Source organism: Apteryx mantelli, chromosome Z, assembly GCF_036417845.1.
Source record: "Apteryx mantelli isolate bAptMan1 chromosome Z, bAptMan1.hap1, whole genome shotgun sequence".
Lineage (NCBI taxonomy): Eukaryota > Metazoa > Chordata > Aves > Apterygiformes > Apterygidae > Apteryx > Apteryx mantelli.
In genome coordinates, this window is record NC_090020.1 from 51,138,390 (window position 1) to 51,155,915 (window position 17,526).

Below are 17,526 nucleotides of genomic sequence, written 5' to 3' on the forward strand. Positions count from 1 at the left end.
CTAATATGCACACGTGCTTCTCTGGGAATACTGCTTTAACTCTGTTTTTGACAAATTGCTGTTTCTGGGTATCTTGTGTCTGCTTTTCTGCAGTGTATCGAATAAAATTAAAATCAGCTGTGAGAATGTCAGAAAATACATCAGAAGATAAAGCATGCTTTAATCCACTAGCACATATTGAAATCCTCCTTTGAGCATCTACGTTTACATTTTGAGCAAATATTTTGGAGGCAGAAAATAGTCAAAGCTACACAAAGCAATGGTTTTGTGTTGAAGAGTAACCTAGCTTTTTGTCTGGGGTAAACAGGCATAGACTGTTTTACTCCCAGGTTTTCTCTGAAACTCTGAACAGATCTCAGATGAGGAGGTTTAAAACAGCACTTTAGGTGTCAATGGTCATAAGCTTTTACTAGCTTATTTTAACATTTGGGTATACTTTTCTTAAGGAAAATGCAAAAATATCTAACTTTCAAGGAACAGCAAGCGTGCACATAACCATCTCATGAAATTGATTTGCTATAATGAACACTGTGTAAAAATGCAGCCTGGATCTGGGCTTGTACATCTCTGACTTTTAGCACTAAATTTTGTATTCAAAACATAGTTTGTTAGGTATATGAATGGAGTTACTTTTTTCTTCAGTAAATCTTTGATATGGCTTAAAACTAATGAGCTGGATGAATAATTCATCTTTATACTGGAAGAAAAAGTTTAGTTGCTAGTTAAGTAGTCACTTAGGACTTTCACTAGAAAGCTATAGTTTCTTGTGGCACCTTATGCATTGCATGTACTAAACTACATGACTTAATCACTTCAGAAAGAAAAGCCGTTTATTTATCAAAACAAATGATGTCAAATAAAGCTGCTGTTGCTTGTAGTACAGCACTTAATATGATGATGGAAAGCATACGTTGTTTCCAAGATTAGTTTGAGCTCTAGAATCATGTATGATAAGAGTATCCTGTTTACCCAGTATACCTGTATGAAACAAAAGAACAGGAGGCATCCTCCTGAAATTAAAAACTGAATTTGTATTTGGAAGTACATATTCGGGCATCTCAACATATTTAGTGCAGTGAAAACTGAAAATTTTGGTGTCATTTGTCTTGATTCTTAATATTGTATTAAAGACAAGAAAATACAGTTATGCGGTTCAGAGAGCTTTTTCACAGAATACACTTCATATATACACAGTAATTTTGGATTCACTTAAATTTTTAGATCCAAAATTGACCATGTTTTGAGAATCAGTGCCTATTAGATGAGAACTACCTTGATAAAAACAATCTAAAACCTGGAAAACTGTTGCTTGCTTTTATTTTCAGCTTATAGCTCTCCAGTATTAATCTTACTGCTGTAGTTTCTGAGTATAGAAATGTATTTATGTAATGTATTTAATGTATTAATGTATTTATTTACGTAATAAATGTATTTGCTTTTCAAATGTCTGCCTGTAGGTAGCCAACTTGAATCCCAAGGATAACTCTTACACTCTGAAGGATTATGTGTTTAAAGAGATTCAGAAAGACTGGCCTGGATACAACGAAATAGATAAACAGTCATTGGAGTTAATACTTGCTAGGTAAGTTCAGTTTTCAGGAGAAGGAAAGTAGCAATCTTTAAAAACTGTCTGCTGGAAAATGAGTGTATGTCTTCCCAAATAATGAAAAAATTATGACACAGACATTTTTGCCTTGTAACCTGAAATGTGGGTAATCCTTACAGAAAAGTAAATTCATCTCAGAATGCCACCAGCAGCAGTCATATGGAATCTTCAGTAACTTCTAATAAAGATGCTGCATCAACTTCTCCTTCCCAGGTATTTAATTTGTGGCTTTTTTAACATTACGTAGTGTATTAAGATTTAACACATTTTATATTGGTGTAAAAGCTGCAATGCGAGGCAGTAATACTTTCTTTAACATGTGAAAAATTGAAGCATTTATTTCTAATGGGATGATTACTTTTTTTAAATGTTCGCATTGTGGAAGACTTTAGGTTATGTGACCATAAGCTTTTAAGGACCACTATATTTAAAGTGTTCTGTATTTCGGATTATTTATTAAAATCTTCAAAAAAAATGATTCCTTTGTAGGCAGTATTTTGTAAATGCACATATAGCTTCTGACAGTGACTATCCCTGTAATGTTTGAACAGCTAACATGTCGACCTAGAACGTAACTATCAATAGTACGTTGACCTTACTGAAGCTTAAGCTCGTCTGTAGAAGCTTAACTTCTTAGTTACCCATTACTGTTACGCAATCATTTGCTTTCTGGTTAAGTACTTAAAATTGTATTGTATTGCCAAATGACTTGTTTATCTTTGTGTATAGGGAGTTCTTCTAAAGACAAGTGATACGTATTTTTGTTATACCATTACATATGTTCAAGGTTCTTTGTGATATGTTAGTTTTAATATGTCAAATGTGCACAGGCATTCTTGTGCTACTTTTAAGCACTGTTTAAATATAAAATTCAGAGAAGTCCAGAGTAAGCAACAAATGACAGTAGCATTCTGCTCCTTTGAGATATTGGTGGGATATTTCTTTTTCTATAGGCATTATTTAAATTCCTTTATGATTCAGAGTAGCCTAGGTGTTAAGACATCTGAGTCAATGGTTAGTACCTCAGTCTTCCCTCAGGCTTTTCAGACTTAAAAGACTTATGTCCTCTCTTCCTATCAATAAAACAGGACAATACAGACTTTTTAGAAGGAGCTTGAAAACCTTCATATAGAAGGCAGTACTTTGAGGAAAAGTATCACTGATACTTTCTGTGACTAAAACTGCACTTCAGTAAATGTAATTGAAATTTGAAAGTAGCGGGGGACACAAGAGCTTGTCTGTATAGAATGATGAACTAGTAAGTACTGAAAATATCTTACCCTCAAGGTGTTTCTGTTTTTAAAAAAAGAGGGGAGTGGATATCACATTCCTGCTTCTTGCTAATTTGCTGCCTGTCAGAAATGGTGAAATGGTGCAAGTCTCATGGACCTCTTCACATCTACTTTCGTATACACAGAATCTGGAATTATTTCAGCTGAGTAGTATAAAGCTGTGCCTGGCACTTCTGGGCAAAGCTGCTGCTTTGTACATCAACATAAGCAGTATATGCCTGTTAAACAAGAGGACACAAACTAGCTTTTCAGCTGGAGAAAAGCTAGAACCACAACTATAGCAAAACCTGACTTTTTACCTACTTTCTATCTGCTTTGCACTTTACATTTTCTGATAAGTACAGTGTCACATGCTACTTAGAACTGCTTTAATAAATAACATCATTTTGTGTCAGCAAATGTTTACTCTTGCCAGATATATCTGTACTGAAATTGATACCTAAACAATACTAACCTGACCTTATTTTAGTAAAGGCTTTGATAGAGCAGCTGAGTGGAGCATCTTTCTTCCAAAAGCCTTAGGTGTAGGACTGAAGAAGAACTTGCCATATCATAAGAAGTTAAAAACTAAATATGAAATAAGGCATATATTTAGCTGCAATAATTTTTCTGCTGGTTATTTTTAGATAAGAAAGATGTTTTCAGTAATTACCTGTTTGGAAATGTACCTTTCAGCATCGGAGCAAAACTAATTTTTTTTTTTTTTTTACAGAAACGGCTTTTGGATTCTGATTTTATTGATCCGTTAATGAATAAAAAACCAAGAATATCTCACCTTACCAACAGAGTTCAACCAACATTCAACGGTCACTTGCCTGCCTCCAGTGAGAAAACTGCTGCAGCCCCCCCGCCACCACCTCCCCCTGCAGCTGCTGCTACTCCCACTCCTCCACCGCTTCCCTCTACTCACCTTCCTGTTTCAAACCCTCCTCAGACTGTAAACTCTAACTCCAACTCCCCCAGCACTCCTGAAGGCCGGGGGACTCAAGATCTGCCTGTAGACAGCTTTAGTCAGAATGGCAGCAGCATCTATGAGGACCAGCAAGAAAAATATACCTCTAGGACTCCTTTGGAAATCCCAGCATCCACTGCAGTTCAGTTAGAGTGTCCAAAGTCCACAGGTGAGAAGCATTCAGTGTTGCACAAAAAATCCAAAAAGAAAGCAAAAAAGCATAAGGAGAAGGACCAAATCAAAAAGCATGATATTGTGAGTGTGGATGAAAAGGAGAAAGACCTTAGGAAAGAAGAAACTGCCAAGCTGAAAAGCTCCTCCAGTTTGGAGTCAAGTGAAGGTATTAATATGCTGCTTTTTCTACCTGTAACATGGGTAACCTTTATAATTTGATCAGTGAAACCGGGGACTGGAAATGGGAATGATCTAGTTCTCCCTTGCTGTAGTTACTAAAAGGATCACTATTAGATAGTAATTGGCTAAAAGGGAGGGCTAGATACTAGAAAAACACAAGTAATGGATTTTTTTCCCTTGATTTCCATTAAATTGGTAGCTCACTGAAAGCTACTCTGTTTCTTGAATCAGCAAGTTTTAAAACCTGCACACTCAAATTACATGATTAAAAGCTTTTCACACATACTTGTTGTTATTTACTTGTTTATTGAAACACATGGAACAGATGCAAACGTATTTCACCATATGCAAATGATCCTGGTACTCTGCCTTTATGACATAAATTGGCGTATGGTTTACTAGAGTTTTGGTTTGGACAGTGCTATAAACTTTTTCCTCTTGACTACAAGAACTTTTTACTTCAAAAAAAGAAGTAAAAAGATATAAACACTTTTAAAATGCCACTGCAAAGCTAAATGGAAACACGCAGATTATACTTCATTTCTTTTCTTTAAAAAAATCATCATAGTGCAGAGGTCAATTCCTTTGTTAAACCTGTGTGTTGTATTTTGGAGGTTTGGCTAACAACCTGGAAGTCAGATTCAGCCTTTACCTACAACAATCCCAGGGCTTATTTAGAGTATTTAGGGTGCCTCTCTGAAGTACTGTTGTGCTTGTAGATGAGGGTGCTTTGAGATAGTCTTTTCACATTTATCCTGGACATGTTACACAGTGTTCACATGCGACCTGCGATTGTCTTGAAAAATATTAACACTAAACTTATAAGCATGAGAACTTGTCTCCAGAGGCCACTAACAAAATTCTGAATGGCTGAAGCAGGGGGGAATCAATCTTATGCTTCAGGTTGGTGCTTGTATTGAAGTTCCTAAGTGTACCAAGTCATTCGAACAAATAACACTTGAGTTTCTGGAAATGAAATGTTCACAGCAAAACCATATTCACATAAGTTCTACTGTATATATGTACAACGAACAGTTGTACTGCTGTTTGCATTTATCTCTTAGAAATTTTGTTCCCACTTCCACCTTTTATACCACATAATGCTTTTATTATTAAAAGCAAAGGGATCAAGTAGAACATAGTATGATAGCTTTTTACTCTCCTTGACTTATGAGGCTCAGATAGCTTAGAGATTGGTAAGAATGTTTGAGCTTTAGCAGAAATACTGTGTTTAAACAGTGGCAATGTAAGATAATATATAGGATTGTGTGGGGCTTTTTAAAATTTCCCAGCAAACCCTAAATGAAAAGTAGAGATGTATTACCAAGATAGTGAACATTTCTTCCTGTTCCAGGTAACTTTTCCTTACAATAGGTATTTTTCTTATTTATCAAGAAGATAAGTGGTTCTCAAAATATTACTTTAAACAGAGGGATTAGGGTTTAAGTGCACTCTGCTTTCATAATGCCAACTCAAAGAGCAATTTACAAGTGCAAAAAACTGTATCAAACCCAGTATTGCTGCATTAACGAGGAGCAAATCTTTGTTGCATGTAATTGAAGCCTGAATGCCAGTTATTCCTATAGAGTGCTATTCTCTGTTTAGAAGAGTGCTGAAATTAAATCTAACTTTGCATATCTGTAATTGCCAGGGGAGGAGGGAAGGCAGGAGAAAAACGTTGCCTGAGAAGAACTTCAGCTTTCTACCCTATTTATTGCAGTCCTCTGGAACCTGGATGTTGGGGTGTGTGTGTGTGTGTGTGTATCAAGCTATCTTAAGTTGTTCAGCTACATCTGCTGCTGCATAACTTGAATTGCCGTGCAGATGCCGCATCAGGTCTTAAAATAAGAAAGGTTGACCTTGAGTTAATAATGTGTTACCTGTAGACTGAAGTAGCTGTGCCCTGCTTTTAAACTCTGGTACTGCCTACTATGGGGAAGGCTATGTGAGCTCTATTATTAAACTGTAGAGCTTATTCTTAATAATTTACTGTGAGAATAAAACTCTAAAGGATTTTTGCAGGACCATCAGATTGGTATTTGGCTATATTAAATCTGTTTCATGAATGTCAGGAAACCATTTATCATGAATGTCAAACTTCTGCTTTTCTATAGGAGTTAAAGAAACTTGCACTGCCTCCATGGATCCTCCTTCATCAACAAGTGAACTACCAGACTACTTCATGTGAGTAAAATAATGATCAAGAATCTCTCACCACTCACTGAAGCAGTTGAAAAATCACCTGTAAAAACTCCTGTTTAGCTGCAAAAAAGAAAATTTGCCAAAATAGATCTCTAGAATAATGACAAGTTCCTTTAATGTTAAATCAACCAGGAGCCTTATTTGAATACCTGCAAGTTTTGAACTCTGAGGTGGTCCTTAATTATTTTGAGCAAAAAATATTAAAACCAAGGTTTGGTTTTTTTATACACTTCAGAAGACTTAAGTCATTTAATCTCATCCTCCTCCTTCATAACAGCAGGACAGGAAAGGAATATCAACATGTGCTGCTTTCTTTTTAGAGGTGAGGCAACACAAGAGGACAGTTGAATATTAAAATACTGAATATGTGAAATTCAGGCATCTTTTTTGTGTTTTCACTACTTAAAGCATCTAAGCTGGGAAGGTGGAGGGGGGAAAATAGCAAACTCTAAAGTCCAGCATTATGAAACATATATAATAAAGTAGAAGGAGTTAACCGTCAAAGTTATTTTTAAAGCTTTGATGTCAGATGGCCACTGCTGAACTTGAAGGTACAGCAAAATACCCCATTTTGCTATACAATTGCAGATCAAGGAGCTAGAGAAAATAGAAAAACCTCAGCTCAAACTTTAAACTTTAGCTTCTAATGATAATTAAAGATAAAAATGCATTAAACTTTTATATGAAATACATACCTAGTGACTGGGGTGTTACAGTTGATAAACTTCAAAAAAAAAATAAAAAAATTACTTGCCAGTAAGTTTAATTTTAGCCCCTTAACTGTCACACACAAGATTATTTAACATGTCCAAAAGTTAAAATTTACCTGTTAAAAAGAATTTTCAACCATTGTTGCAGTAAGACAAGTATTAAAGAGTGAAATAGCTCTAATAGTAGAATCAATTGGTTGCCTAAATACCTTTTCTTATAATATTAAAGATCATTTTTACCAGAAGGATTTTTTTTTTTTACTGTTCTAACACTGCATACAGAAATAGCTTCTGCAAATACCCAGTGTGTGTGGGGGGGTTCCACTGTTTTATTGATGGCCTTTTTAAAAAATGTAAAAGTCAAATGACTGCTGTGCAATTATTGGAAGGCTTTGGTCACTACAACCTGAATTTCTAACAAAATACTGTGTGGGGAAGGGAAGGTGTCCAAAGCTCTTTCCTCACCTGGAAAGATGAGTTTGAGAAGGTTTTGATGGCTGTTGCAATGTTCCGAGCTGAATGAGCAACACAATCTGTCAGCCAGTGGGTGCTTGCAGCATTCTAGCAGTGCGATGACATGGTGTCGGCTGCAACGGCGATGCTGGGCCCTTGTTGTCACACTTGCAATGCAGAAGGGGACAGGCTGCTGTCCCTGTCTGTTAAGATACTGCTAATTGCCTGGATCTCCAACTTCTGTCGGAGGAAAAGATCAGTTAAACTAGTTGTTATGTCAGCAGTATTAAATAAGTGAGTTGAGGCCTCCCTACAGCCAAGCACTTGAACTTTGGTGCATCTTCTGTTTGTGTTAAAGGAGGCAGCACAGTAACGTGATGTATGTGATTATTTGATGCTATTTAATATTAAAGTTGGATGCCAATAGCATTGCTAATAAAATAAGAAAAAAAACTTTTCGGGTAAAATTTTTATAAAGTTGGTTTAGTTCTGACTGGGGATAAAAACTTTAATGATAGAATTTTCTGTGAAAGGAGCTAGTTTTAGAATAATCTTCCAGATAAGCTAGTGGCCTTGGCATCCTGGAAAGAAATTAAAGTATGACTGTTTCAAAAATCTGCTTGATCAATACAGAAATATTAAAACATGAAAGCACCCACAATATGATCCAGTTCAAAGGACTTTAATAGTTTATTCCAACTTCTCTGCCTGCCTCTAAGTACTATGTAATTCATGAGTGTAATCATGGCTTTAGTATAAAGATTCTTTCCATCTTAAGATAAAGGTTATGAGAGCAAAATAACATAATCTTTTTAAGCAAACTTAAAGCAAAAGCTATAAAAATAAATTCAGTTTCTCTCCCTTCTACTCTCACTTCTCTCTCTTTCACACTTACATTGCAACTGCTTTGCTGGGGCACTTGTGTCCTTTGCTAGGATGTGTTGCTGTGGTGTTGCTTGCCCATGTGAGGTACCTGTTTGTAGGCCAATATTCCACACTATCACTTTAGTGGTATCGCCTGAAAAGTTGAAGGGCATCTTTAGTAGTTATACAGTCTCTTAAATAAAACTAATCAGGTGCATCTAGACTAGGCTATACATCACTGCTAAAAGCTGTCATCTGTGTTAGTACAAAGTTTCAACCTGTTTGATTTTTGCAGCATGTTAAAATTAATCAAAGGGTGGTTTGAAGAACTCTTCTGCTTAGGAAAGGTGCCTGTGTCATCCAAAGAGAGTCTTTGGGCTAGGAGGACCTAAACCATTAGTGTGACTGAAAGAAAACAAAAACAAAAAATGCCACGATTGTATCTATTGCTTGCATTGCTGCCTTATATTGGATTTGTATAATGAGCTTGTTATATCCTCTTATGTTTATTTGGGGGAGAGAAGAATGAGGAAAGTGTGTCAATAGCATCAGTGACTTTAACCATTTATGTTGTGTTTCCCTAAGGAGGGAGGGGATGTGATTGTTTTTTCCAAGTTTCAGACTTACCTTGCAGTTTGCTGTATTCCAAGTATGATAGATGAATTGAACTTCTGTTTATCAAAATAATTAATATTATCAATAGCTATTATTTCTGTTAGTGGCACAAATCTAGCAAAAACCTAAACTGCATCCCAGTTCATAATTTTAGTCCCTCCCAAAAATGCAACAAAAAGAATTTTCAAAAGGAAATAAGACTAATCTGTCCCTTCACAGAACCAGACTATAATCTAAGTTACCCTTAGGTTGATGCATTAATTAGTCTTTCTAAATTTGAATGATTGTTTATGTTATGCAGGTATGCTACAGTTTGCACAACTTCTGAATGAAACCCTAAAAAGCAAAATATTACCAAGTCATTGCCATAAAAATACAGTAGATTTTTATGAAGATTATAATTACCTAAATATGTTCTCTCGCATCATATGCACTTACACCTAGAAAAGCCAAGTCAGTCAAATAGTTAACTGACCTAAAAGCAAGCTTGGGCAACTGTTTGATATTAACTAATTATGAAATGTCCTTGGTGTAAAAATTCAAGTTGTACACTTATTTTTTCCATTAGAAAGTACATAGCTATAGTCTCATATGAGCAACGCCAGAGTTACAAGGATGACTTCAATGCAGAGTATGATGAGTACAGGAATTTGCATGCTCGGATGGAGAATGTCACTAGGAGATTCATGAAACTTGATGCACAGCGGAAACTACTTTCTCCAGGATCCAAGGAATATCAGGTAAAGAAGAATAAATCTCTTCCAGATGTCCACATTTTCAGCATAGGCAGATGCTTCAACATATAAATCTATTAAATTATATTGATATAGTTTTAAAAGACTTGTCAAGTTCTTGCCTATAGTCATATAACTGGAGTTGTCAGATTACCTCAGGCTCTAATGAACATTTGGCAGTATCCTGGTGAGGTAGAGTGCCACTATACAGATGCAGAGGAAAAAAAGCACATGAAATCAAACGACCATAGTGCCAAGGCTTTCCTGAAACTCCATTCCCTTTGATTTTAGCAGGTATTATACACTTAACTAGACCTAGATTCACAAATGTATTTAGCTCCTAGGTGGCTGGCCCAAATATCAGCTGAAGTTTTTAGCAAAGTTTATTAAAACCTGGTATTCCTGCTTTCAAGCCTAGATTCCTAATATTTGGATGAATAAATCTCAAGTGTTCAGTACCAGAATTCTTCAGTTCTCTGTATATACTGTGGATTTTTGGCAACATCTGGCTTTTATAAATTTTTGGAGAGATGGCAAACATATTTGTGAACAGAAAGAATAATTTAAAATCCTAGGTACTGTACAATCTGAGAAATGAGAAAACCCTTCAGAACTCCCCTATAACTAGTAATTCCACAATGGCAGTGACAAGATACGTAGCTGTGCTGCTGCTGGTTACTCATGGCTGTGCTCTGACCCTACAAGGACTAAATGTGATTTTTGTAGCTTGTCAAAATCCTACACAAAGTTGTTTAGTCCTTAATTCAAGACTCCACCCACCTCTGAGCTGACTGTGAATGCAAGTATTTTACAGTGGCATTAAAGTGACTTCATAAAGGGAATCTTCAAACACATGCTGCTTTTGTTGCTTATTTACAGGTTTAATTGCAGTGCTTTTTTTTGGTAACATAGCAGGAATGGTGGCTTAGTAAAACTGTTCTTTTTTTTTTTTTTTTTTAAGGTTTTAAGTAGAGTTGCATTTTGTAGTAGTAGTGAAATGTTCTTCATGTTGTTTTCACTTTTTTTTTTTTTTTTCCTTGAAGAACCTTCACGAGGAAGTCCTAGAAGAGTATCGAAAGATAAAACAGGTATGTGCAACAACTTGATTTGTGGGAGGCGGAAAGAACCGAGTCTGGCTTGAGGCCATTTTTTAAGCAATGGACATGGAAAAATTAAACTCAGAAATATTTTCATGCCCTAATTTTCTTTTTTTCTTTACAGTCTAGCCCCAACTACCATGAAGAGAAGTATAGATGTGAATATCTTCATAACAAGCTGGCTCATATTAAAAGACTAATAGGTGAATTTGACCAACGGCAAGCAGAGTCATGGCACTAGTCTTCTGCTTGGACCAGGAGATGTGAATGAACCTAAGCTTATTTATTTAAAATTCCAAATGAGTTGCTCTAAGATTCTAAAAAGATTAAACTTTTGCATTACAAAAGTTTCAGTATTAGGAGACTTGAGTTACTACTTTTGTTGTTGTTGATGTTGCTTATATGCATATTTGAAGCTGCTTGTTCTGGTCCCTTCTTTTCTTCAAGACTTATGTTTGTCCATGGAAATCATTTTATCAGTAGACACTGGGGATCCAGTACATCTACTTTGAAGTTGTGCACATTTTAAGAAAATATTGTAGCAAATTGAAATGCTTTTGGATAAATATAAGGCTGTTTTCTGACCTTTCTTGTTAATGCAAACTCTTTGCCTTAAATGGTAGAAGGTTTAGAAATTTGCACAAAAATTAAAAAAAAAAACAAAAAACATTGTTTTGGAGGGTTAAGAGGCATGTATATAAATGCTATATACAGCCCATCTTTGTTACAACAGAAACTTACCCCTGCAACTTAACCCCCCCCCATTGCAATGATTGCCTTAAGGTGTTTGCTTGTGTATATTTAGTGTAGTTAAATTATTAGCTACACTGCTTCCCGCTTTCCTGGAGCACCTGGGAAGCACTACGTGGCCTACCAGTGTCTGAAAGTGTGTGCTTGTACTGTATGTGTGCAAGAATGTGTGGTGTGAGCATGCATGATGGGGGAAGGAAAAAAAGCTGCTACTCTCAAGTAGGCCAAATGCTCAGGTTAAAACAACTGATGAGTGTTGCTGTAGGTTTTTTCCTATAAAATTGCTACTTCTATTGTGGAAGATGAGAGCATTTCCATTTCAATAGTTTGTCAGCTTTATTAATGCTGGAAATTGATACTTTACAAAATTAAACAGACATATAGTTTTTGGGCAAGATTATAAAATTAAACATGTAGGTTACCTATTTATATACTGCTATAAAGTATTTTTTTGAAGAGAGATATGCAAAGAAGCTATTGCCTACATGAAATGTATATTTAAAGATTTTTGTCCTGGGTGCCAGGAGTATAACAAAGAACAGATGTATTTAACTATAAAATACTGTGATCACCAAACAGCACAAACTTTCATTTCATGCAGTTTTTTGGTTTAATTTGATTTAAACCATTGCTTACTTTATCATGTGGAACACAGGTTATTTGGTCAAAATTAAGCAAAATCTTTGTCTTATTGTATTTGTCTTTTCAAAGTGCTGCCAATTGAAAAGGGAAGCATTATGTTTACAGATTTGATTTTGAAATGTTTGCCAAAATTTTGGTAGTATCTCTAATAAACTTTGTCTCCAGCATCAAAAAACTGTTGTGTATCACTGTAAACCAGAAAATGTTGAAAATTGCCAGAAAACATGCATTCAGGTAAATGGGAGCATTGGAATTTTCACCTGAAATTTGTGTTCAAAAACGTTACGCTAATGAAGATGAAATAGTATGCACACTGTGTGGTGTGGTATGCCTTGCATTATAGCTATGTGTTATTACTTATTTGAGACCAAGTTGATTTTTGGGTCCCTCAGATCAGTGCAGTTGTTCTAAACTTCACATTTCAAATAGTAAAACAGAGTTCTTGCTTCCCATTAACAGTTGCATGCACGTGGATTTCGAGACTGAATTCAAGCCAGAGTGTACACACACAGCAATGCCCAAATAGAAGTGCAGGAGTTGTTAACCTCACTGCGGTTCTGGTGCAGCTGCACTGGATGGCTAGATTTCAATCTTAAAGTGGCTGTTAAGGTTAAAATAATGTGAAGTTCCTGATACTGGGACCAATTTAGGCAGCAAGTGGTTTTAGCTGGACTGTATGCACCAATCTGACATTGGCTGCCATAATGAACACACAACGCTGCTGCAACTGTCTAAATGTGTTGTTACCATTTATAGTACTATCACTGTATAGCTGAGACCCAGTGCAGTTAACTAATTTTTTTTCCTCCTCCTGTGTAGAAAAGTGACCTGTATTGGCATGCATCTTCTGGTTTACAGGCTGTGTATCTATTGCAGCTGGAGGCTAATACTACTTCAGAGGTCCAACACTGCGTATCATCACGAGACCTGACAAGCTACTGTAAAGGCCTTAATTGAAGATTTTGCCCATTTGCATTGGGCATTTCTTAAGCCTTGCAAGTATACCTAGCAGCCTATGTATTGCAAAATAGTGCTGTAAATCTACATATCTCGTTTCCCTTGAGTTGACATTCCTGTTCAGCAGATGCTGAGTGCCCATAAGTAGGGCCTCTAAAACTTCCTGTAAAACTGGCCTACTCGCTCAAAGAAACAAAAAGTGCAGATGGTGGCATCTTGGCTTGGGTTACACTACTATAAATCTGAAACAAAAGATTGATGTAGAGAAGGGGTAACAGTGCATGTCTCCTTTATGGAAACTGTGAATCTCACTGCAGTTTAAAAAAAGAAAAAAGAAAAAAAGAAAAACAGGGGTCAAAAGGGAGGCAATAGCCCTTTCCAGTTGGCTTAAAAAAAAAATCATAGGCTAGGACGATTGGTTTCCAATTATATTTTGGGGGGAGGAAAACCTGTGCTCAAAGTAAACTTTTTTTCTTAATTGTAGATGTGCTCTAAACTGTCACTTAAAGCTGCTCACTGTTGACTGCTTATAAGTCTTCAGTTGACCTTGTCAGTTAAAAAAAGAAAAAAAAATCAAATCTTTTGGAAGTGTTTTGTAAAAACACATAGATAAGTGTTGGAGGCAAGTTACTCTTAAACAGGATTCCAACAAAAGTTGGATTAAAGTGTTGATATTGTAACTTTGCTCATCCGATTAGCTTTTTTTTTTAATAGTAATGTTACAGCCAGTCTTTCTGAGTATGTAAATGTTGATTCATGCTGAGACCTATGGCTACTTTGAAGTATAATTAATTCTTTTCATAAGTTTTAATATAATTTGTTTGTGTACCTGAGGGGGGAGGGACGTGGCCAGCAATTCCATAACCTTCTTTCTTTAGGGAAGGGTATGAAATTGAATAAAGGAGAACAATATTTGGGAATATGAAGGCTTAAAACAGGGCTGTGAATCCCCCTTTCTGACTTGGAGACTATTTTAAAACTTTTTTCAATTTTTTCCATACAAACTGTATTAAAAATCTGTAAGTGAAACATCCTGGGGCGTTTTGTTAATGAACACCTGAGCCATTGTTGCCCCTCTGTTCTACATCAATTTAAGTTCAATAAAATATTAACTTTGCAATTCTGAGACTTGGGGGCTTTCTTGTTTGGAGGTGGGAAGGGGGGACTCCTGCACCTTTGCAATGGAGCACTGATTCTGTCATTAGGACTACTTACCGCCTTACCACTTCAGTGGTAAGGTCAATGCTGATCAGAGTACACCTCATGGCATAGTCTCATTATGGTATGCTACAACTAATTTATGAAGGGGACACCACTACAGTGCAGAAGTGCTGCTGTCAAGTGTAGATAGCAAAATGAGGAAGATGTGCATAAAAAGTGCCTCAGCCCATTTAATTTATCTTGTCAGTGAACAGAAGGTAATTTGTTCCAGCCTGTTGGACTGAAAAAATGCTGCTTTAGTTAGAGCTGAAAACTAAATACATACGTATTTTTTCCTTCAGGTTGTCCTCTTTTTCTGACTAACCAGTCTACTTTTTTTTGCTTGCAGTTTAATATCCTACCTCCTTCGCTTCCCTTTCCCATGCTGACAAGTGACCTGTGTTCCTTGTCTTCTGGTGCTGAGACAGATTTTTAACCTAAAACCAAAATGTTCATGTGCGAATTATTGCTTTTTTTATTTCCTGGTGTTTAAATTTTGAACTTACCTTCTGGCTCTGCTTCCTTATTACAAAGCACAGGATATAGTCCTGGCAAAACACTTTGAAATCCAGCAGACTTATTATCTGGGAAAGTGTCAATGGCAATAGGGTTTTTTTCCCTGCCAGTAGACATGCTACCAGCAGCACTATTATCTTAGGAAGGTCTAGCTGTTAGTTGAAACACTAGCGTTTTTGTTACAGAAATTGCTTATCTGTAACTGTTGGTACAACACTTGCCTCAGTTACAACAGTTGGTTATAAATGTGAAAACTGAAGCATGGATAAAGGTCTTGCAAGCAGAGATCCTGACTGTGGTTCGCATCTCACTGTGCCCCTGAATTGCTGTTAGAACGTGCAAGTTCCAGGTATTACTGGGCCTGGGCATTTCTGGCTATTGTCTTGCTCCAGAACCCTAAAGCCAAAACACTTAAAGTTTTCACCTATAAAAAAAAAAAATTACTGGTCCAGTAAGTTTTAGTTACCTGAAATGTGGAAAGCTGCTATACATCCCTGTTCAAAATTGGTCTAAAGGTACTAATAACTCTTATTAGAAAATCCATTCTACACCTGTGAATATTAGCTGCATTTGCACAAAAAGTCAATATGCTGGTTACAGCCCTCAGTAAACTACATAGAGCTTTGATCCAAATCTCTTCATGCTCCCTCATGCCAACTACTCTTCTAGCATGTATATTCCTATACAGCCCTAGTGTGCTTGGTACTGCATCGAGGAATTTAGATTCCTGCTCCTATTTCTTTACCGACTTAATGGTTAGCTGTGCATTTCCACTGTGCTGCGGAAGTGAATGTGCATCAGCTCTGAAGCCACCACAAAAGCATCTCCATTAATAATGCCATTTAAACCTGGTTTAAAAATGCAATATTAAGATCATAACATGAAATGATTTAATCATACTGCAAGATACCATTATGGTCAAAACCTTAGCCATTTTTATATGGTTAAACTTTTTAAACTCTGCTTTGCCATGGTGCTACTAGCCCAGAAACAAAGCAGGAACATTGCAGTCCCTCTGAAAGGCAGTAGGCTGCAGAGGCACCAAGGGGCTGGGAGCGTGACGACCCTGCTGGCATCATCAGGACATTGCGAGCAGCTCTGTGTCCCACGCCAGCCAGCCCTCAGCTGGGGTAACCAAGGCAGAAAAGAGAAGCAGGCTTCAGGCCCTGCACCACTACTGCTGATACTATGCTTATGACCAGCTTAGTCCATAGCTGCCTATTGCAGCCACCTGCAGCCTCACACTTGACCGGTCTTTAATTCTGCTCCCCTTAACAGTGAAGTTGGATTGACTACTACAGTTATTAAAGGCCAGCAGTGAGAAGAGGTCTGGAATATGTTCCTCAGATGCCAAACTTCACAGCCTGGTTTTGGAAACACAAACAGGTTGCAAGAACCTTAGATTTATCTTGGGGGTGGTACTGTCAGATACAGTTGTAGGACATACATAAAATTACCAGTAAGATGGTGGCTGTTCTGATAGCTTGAATAAGCACAGCCTCTACCATGTTCTGTTTAGTTCGCTGACTGCCTCAGCTTGCTACGTAGAAAGTAGTTATCACATCACAAAAGCAGCTAGCTTGTGGAACACCAGTAACAACACTTTCAGCATAGGAAAAAAGACAAAGACGGCATGTACAGAAATACGATCATCTTTAGAAGCTTCTCATGTATGAACTTGAGCTTAGCCCTTTGTAGATATGCGGCTGTCCTAAATCAGACTCCCTCCAACTATTTTTCACATTAACTGAGTGACTGAATGTTTAACAGAATTGATATAGTTATCAATTAGCCACTTAATGCCTACAACAAGCCTTAAAGTCTTTATTCTGAGCAAAGAATAGTAAGAACTTCCTCTATTCTGTGTTCATCTTCACCTTTAAATTCCCAGTTAAATTTCTAGATCACATGAAAAAGCTTTTAGATTGAGATGTCCAGCCTTCTTCCCCCAATCACAAAAGTAAAATTAAGAAAGACCCATTCAAATGGATTTTAAGCACCATTCCAACCTCTGCAAACACACCAATGATTTTTCTCTGCAAGTTTCAGATCGCAGCTTTATCCTGCAGGAGTGCTTACACTTACTGCACTGTTCAAAAAGCAAGACCCCCTCTTTGCCTTAAAGAAGGAGGCAGTAATGGCAAGAAGAGAAGTAGGTTTTCTCCTGCAGAGGACACACTCCTTGCCTGTCTATCGATAAGAGAATGAGGCAGCTTGCTTTTTCTGTTTTGTGAGGAGAGGTTTTTTTTTTGGGGGGGGGGGGGTTGTTTTTGGTTTTTTTTTTTGGGGGGGGGATCTCTGCCTAAGCAGTCCTTTCTACCACACAGTCTTTTATTATGGCTTGATCTTCAGTAGAGATGTTCATCACCTCTGCCTGTGCTCATGAACACACTTGGCAAAGTCTCACTTTCTTGACAGCCAAGTCTACCTTTCTGACCAGCAAAAGACTTAGACCAAGAGCCAGTACAAGATGGAGATGGATGCAGCAATAGTCCCATTAGTCTCAACAAACTTCCCAGGCATCATTTTTATCTCTGCTGCCCCAGTGTCCTGCAGATCACACCTCTACTTCTCCTCTTCCA

The 17,526-nt window shown here is 37.0% G+C and overlaps 1 protein-coding gene across 3 annotated transcripts in view; it reads left to right on the top strand.

Moving 5' to 3' along the window:
- Window positions 1–14,348, top strand: part of ELL2 (elongation factor for RNA polymerase II 2) — a 52,658-nt gene extending 38,310 nt beyond the window's left edge. The window contains exons 6-12 of one of the 3 annotated variants that reach the window (XM_067315158.1): window positions 1,458–1,582; window positions 1,726–1,819; window positions 3,611–4,190; window positions 6,319–6,388; window positions 9,617–9,788; window positions 10,826–10,870; window positions 11,004–14,348. In XM_067315158.1, coding sequence (XP_067171259.1) covers window positions 1,458–1,582; window positions 1,726–1,819; window positions 3,611–4,190; window positions 6,319–6,388; window positions 9,617–9,788; window positions 10,826–10,870; window positions 11,004–11,120 — 1,203 coding nt within the window. In that variant the 3' untranslated portion in view covers window positions 11,121–14,348. Of the gene's footprint in view, window positions 1–1,457; window positions 1,583–1,725; window positions 1,820–3,610; window positions 4,191–5,855; window positions 5,946–6,318; window positions 6,389–9,616; window positions 9,789–10,825; window positions 10,871–11,003 lie in introns of those variants that run through there. The other 2 variants (XM_067315159.1, XM_067315160.1) reach the window with 2 other exon arrangements.
- The last annotated feature ends 3,178 nt before the right edge of the window (window positions 14,349–17,526 follow it).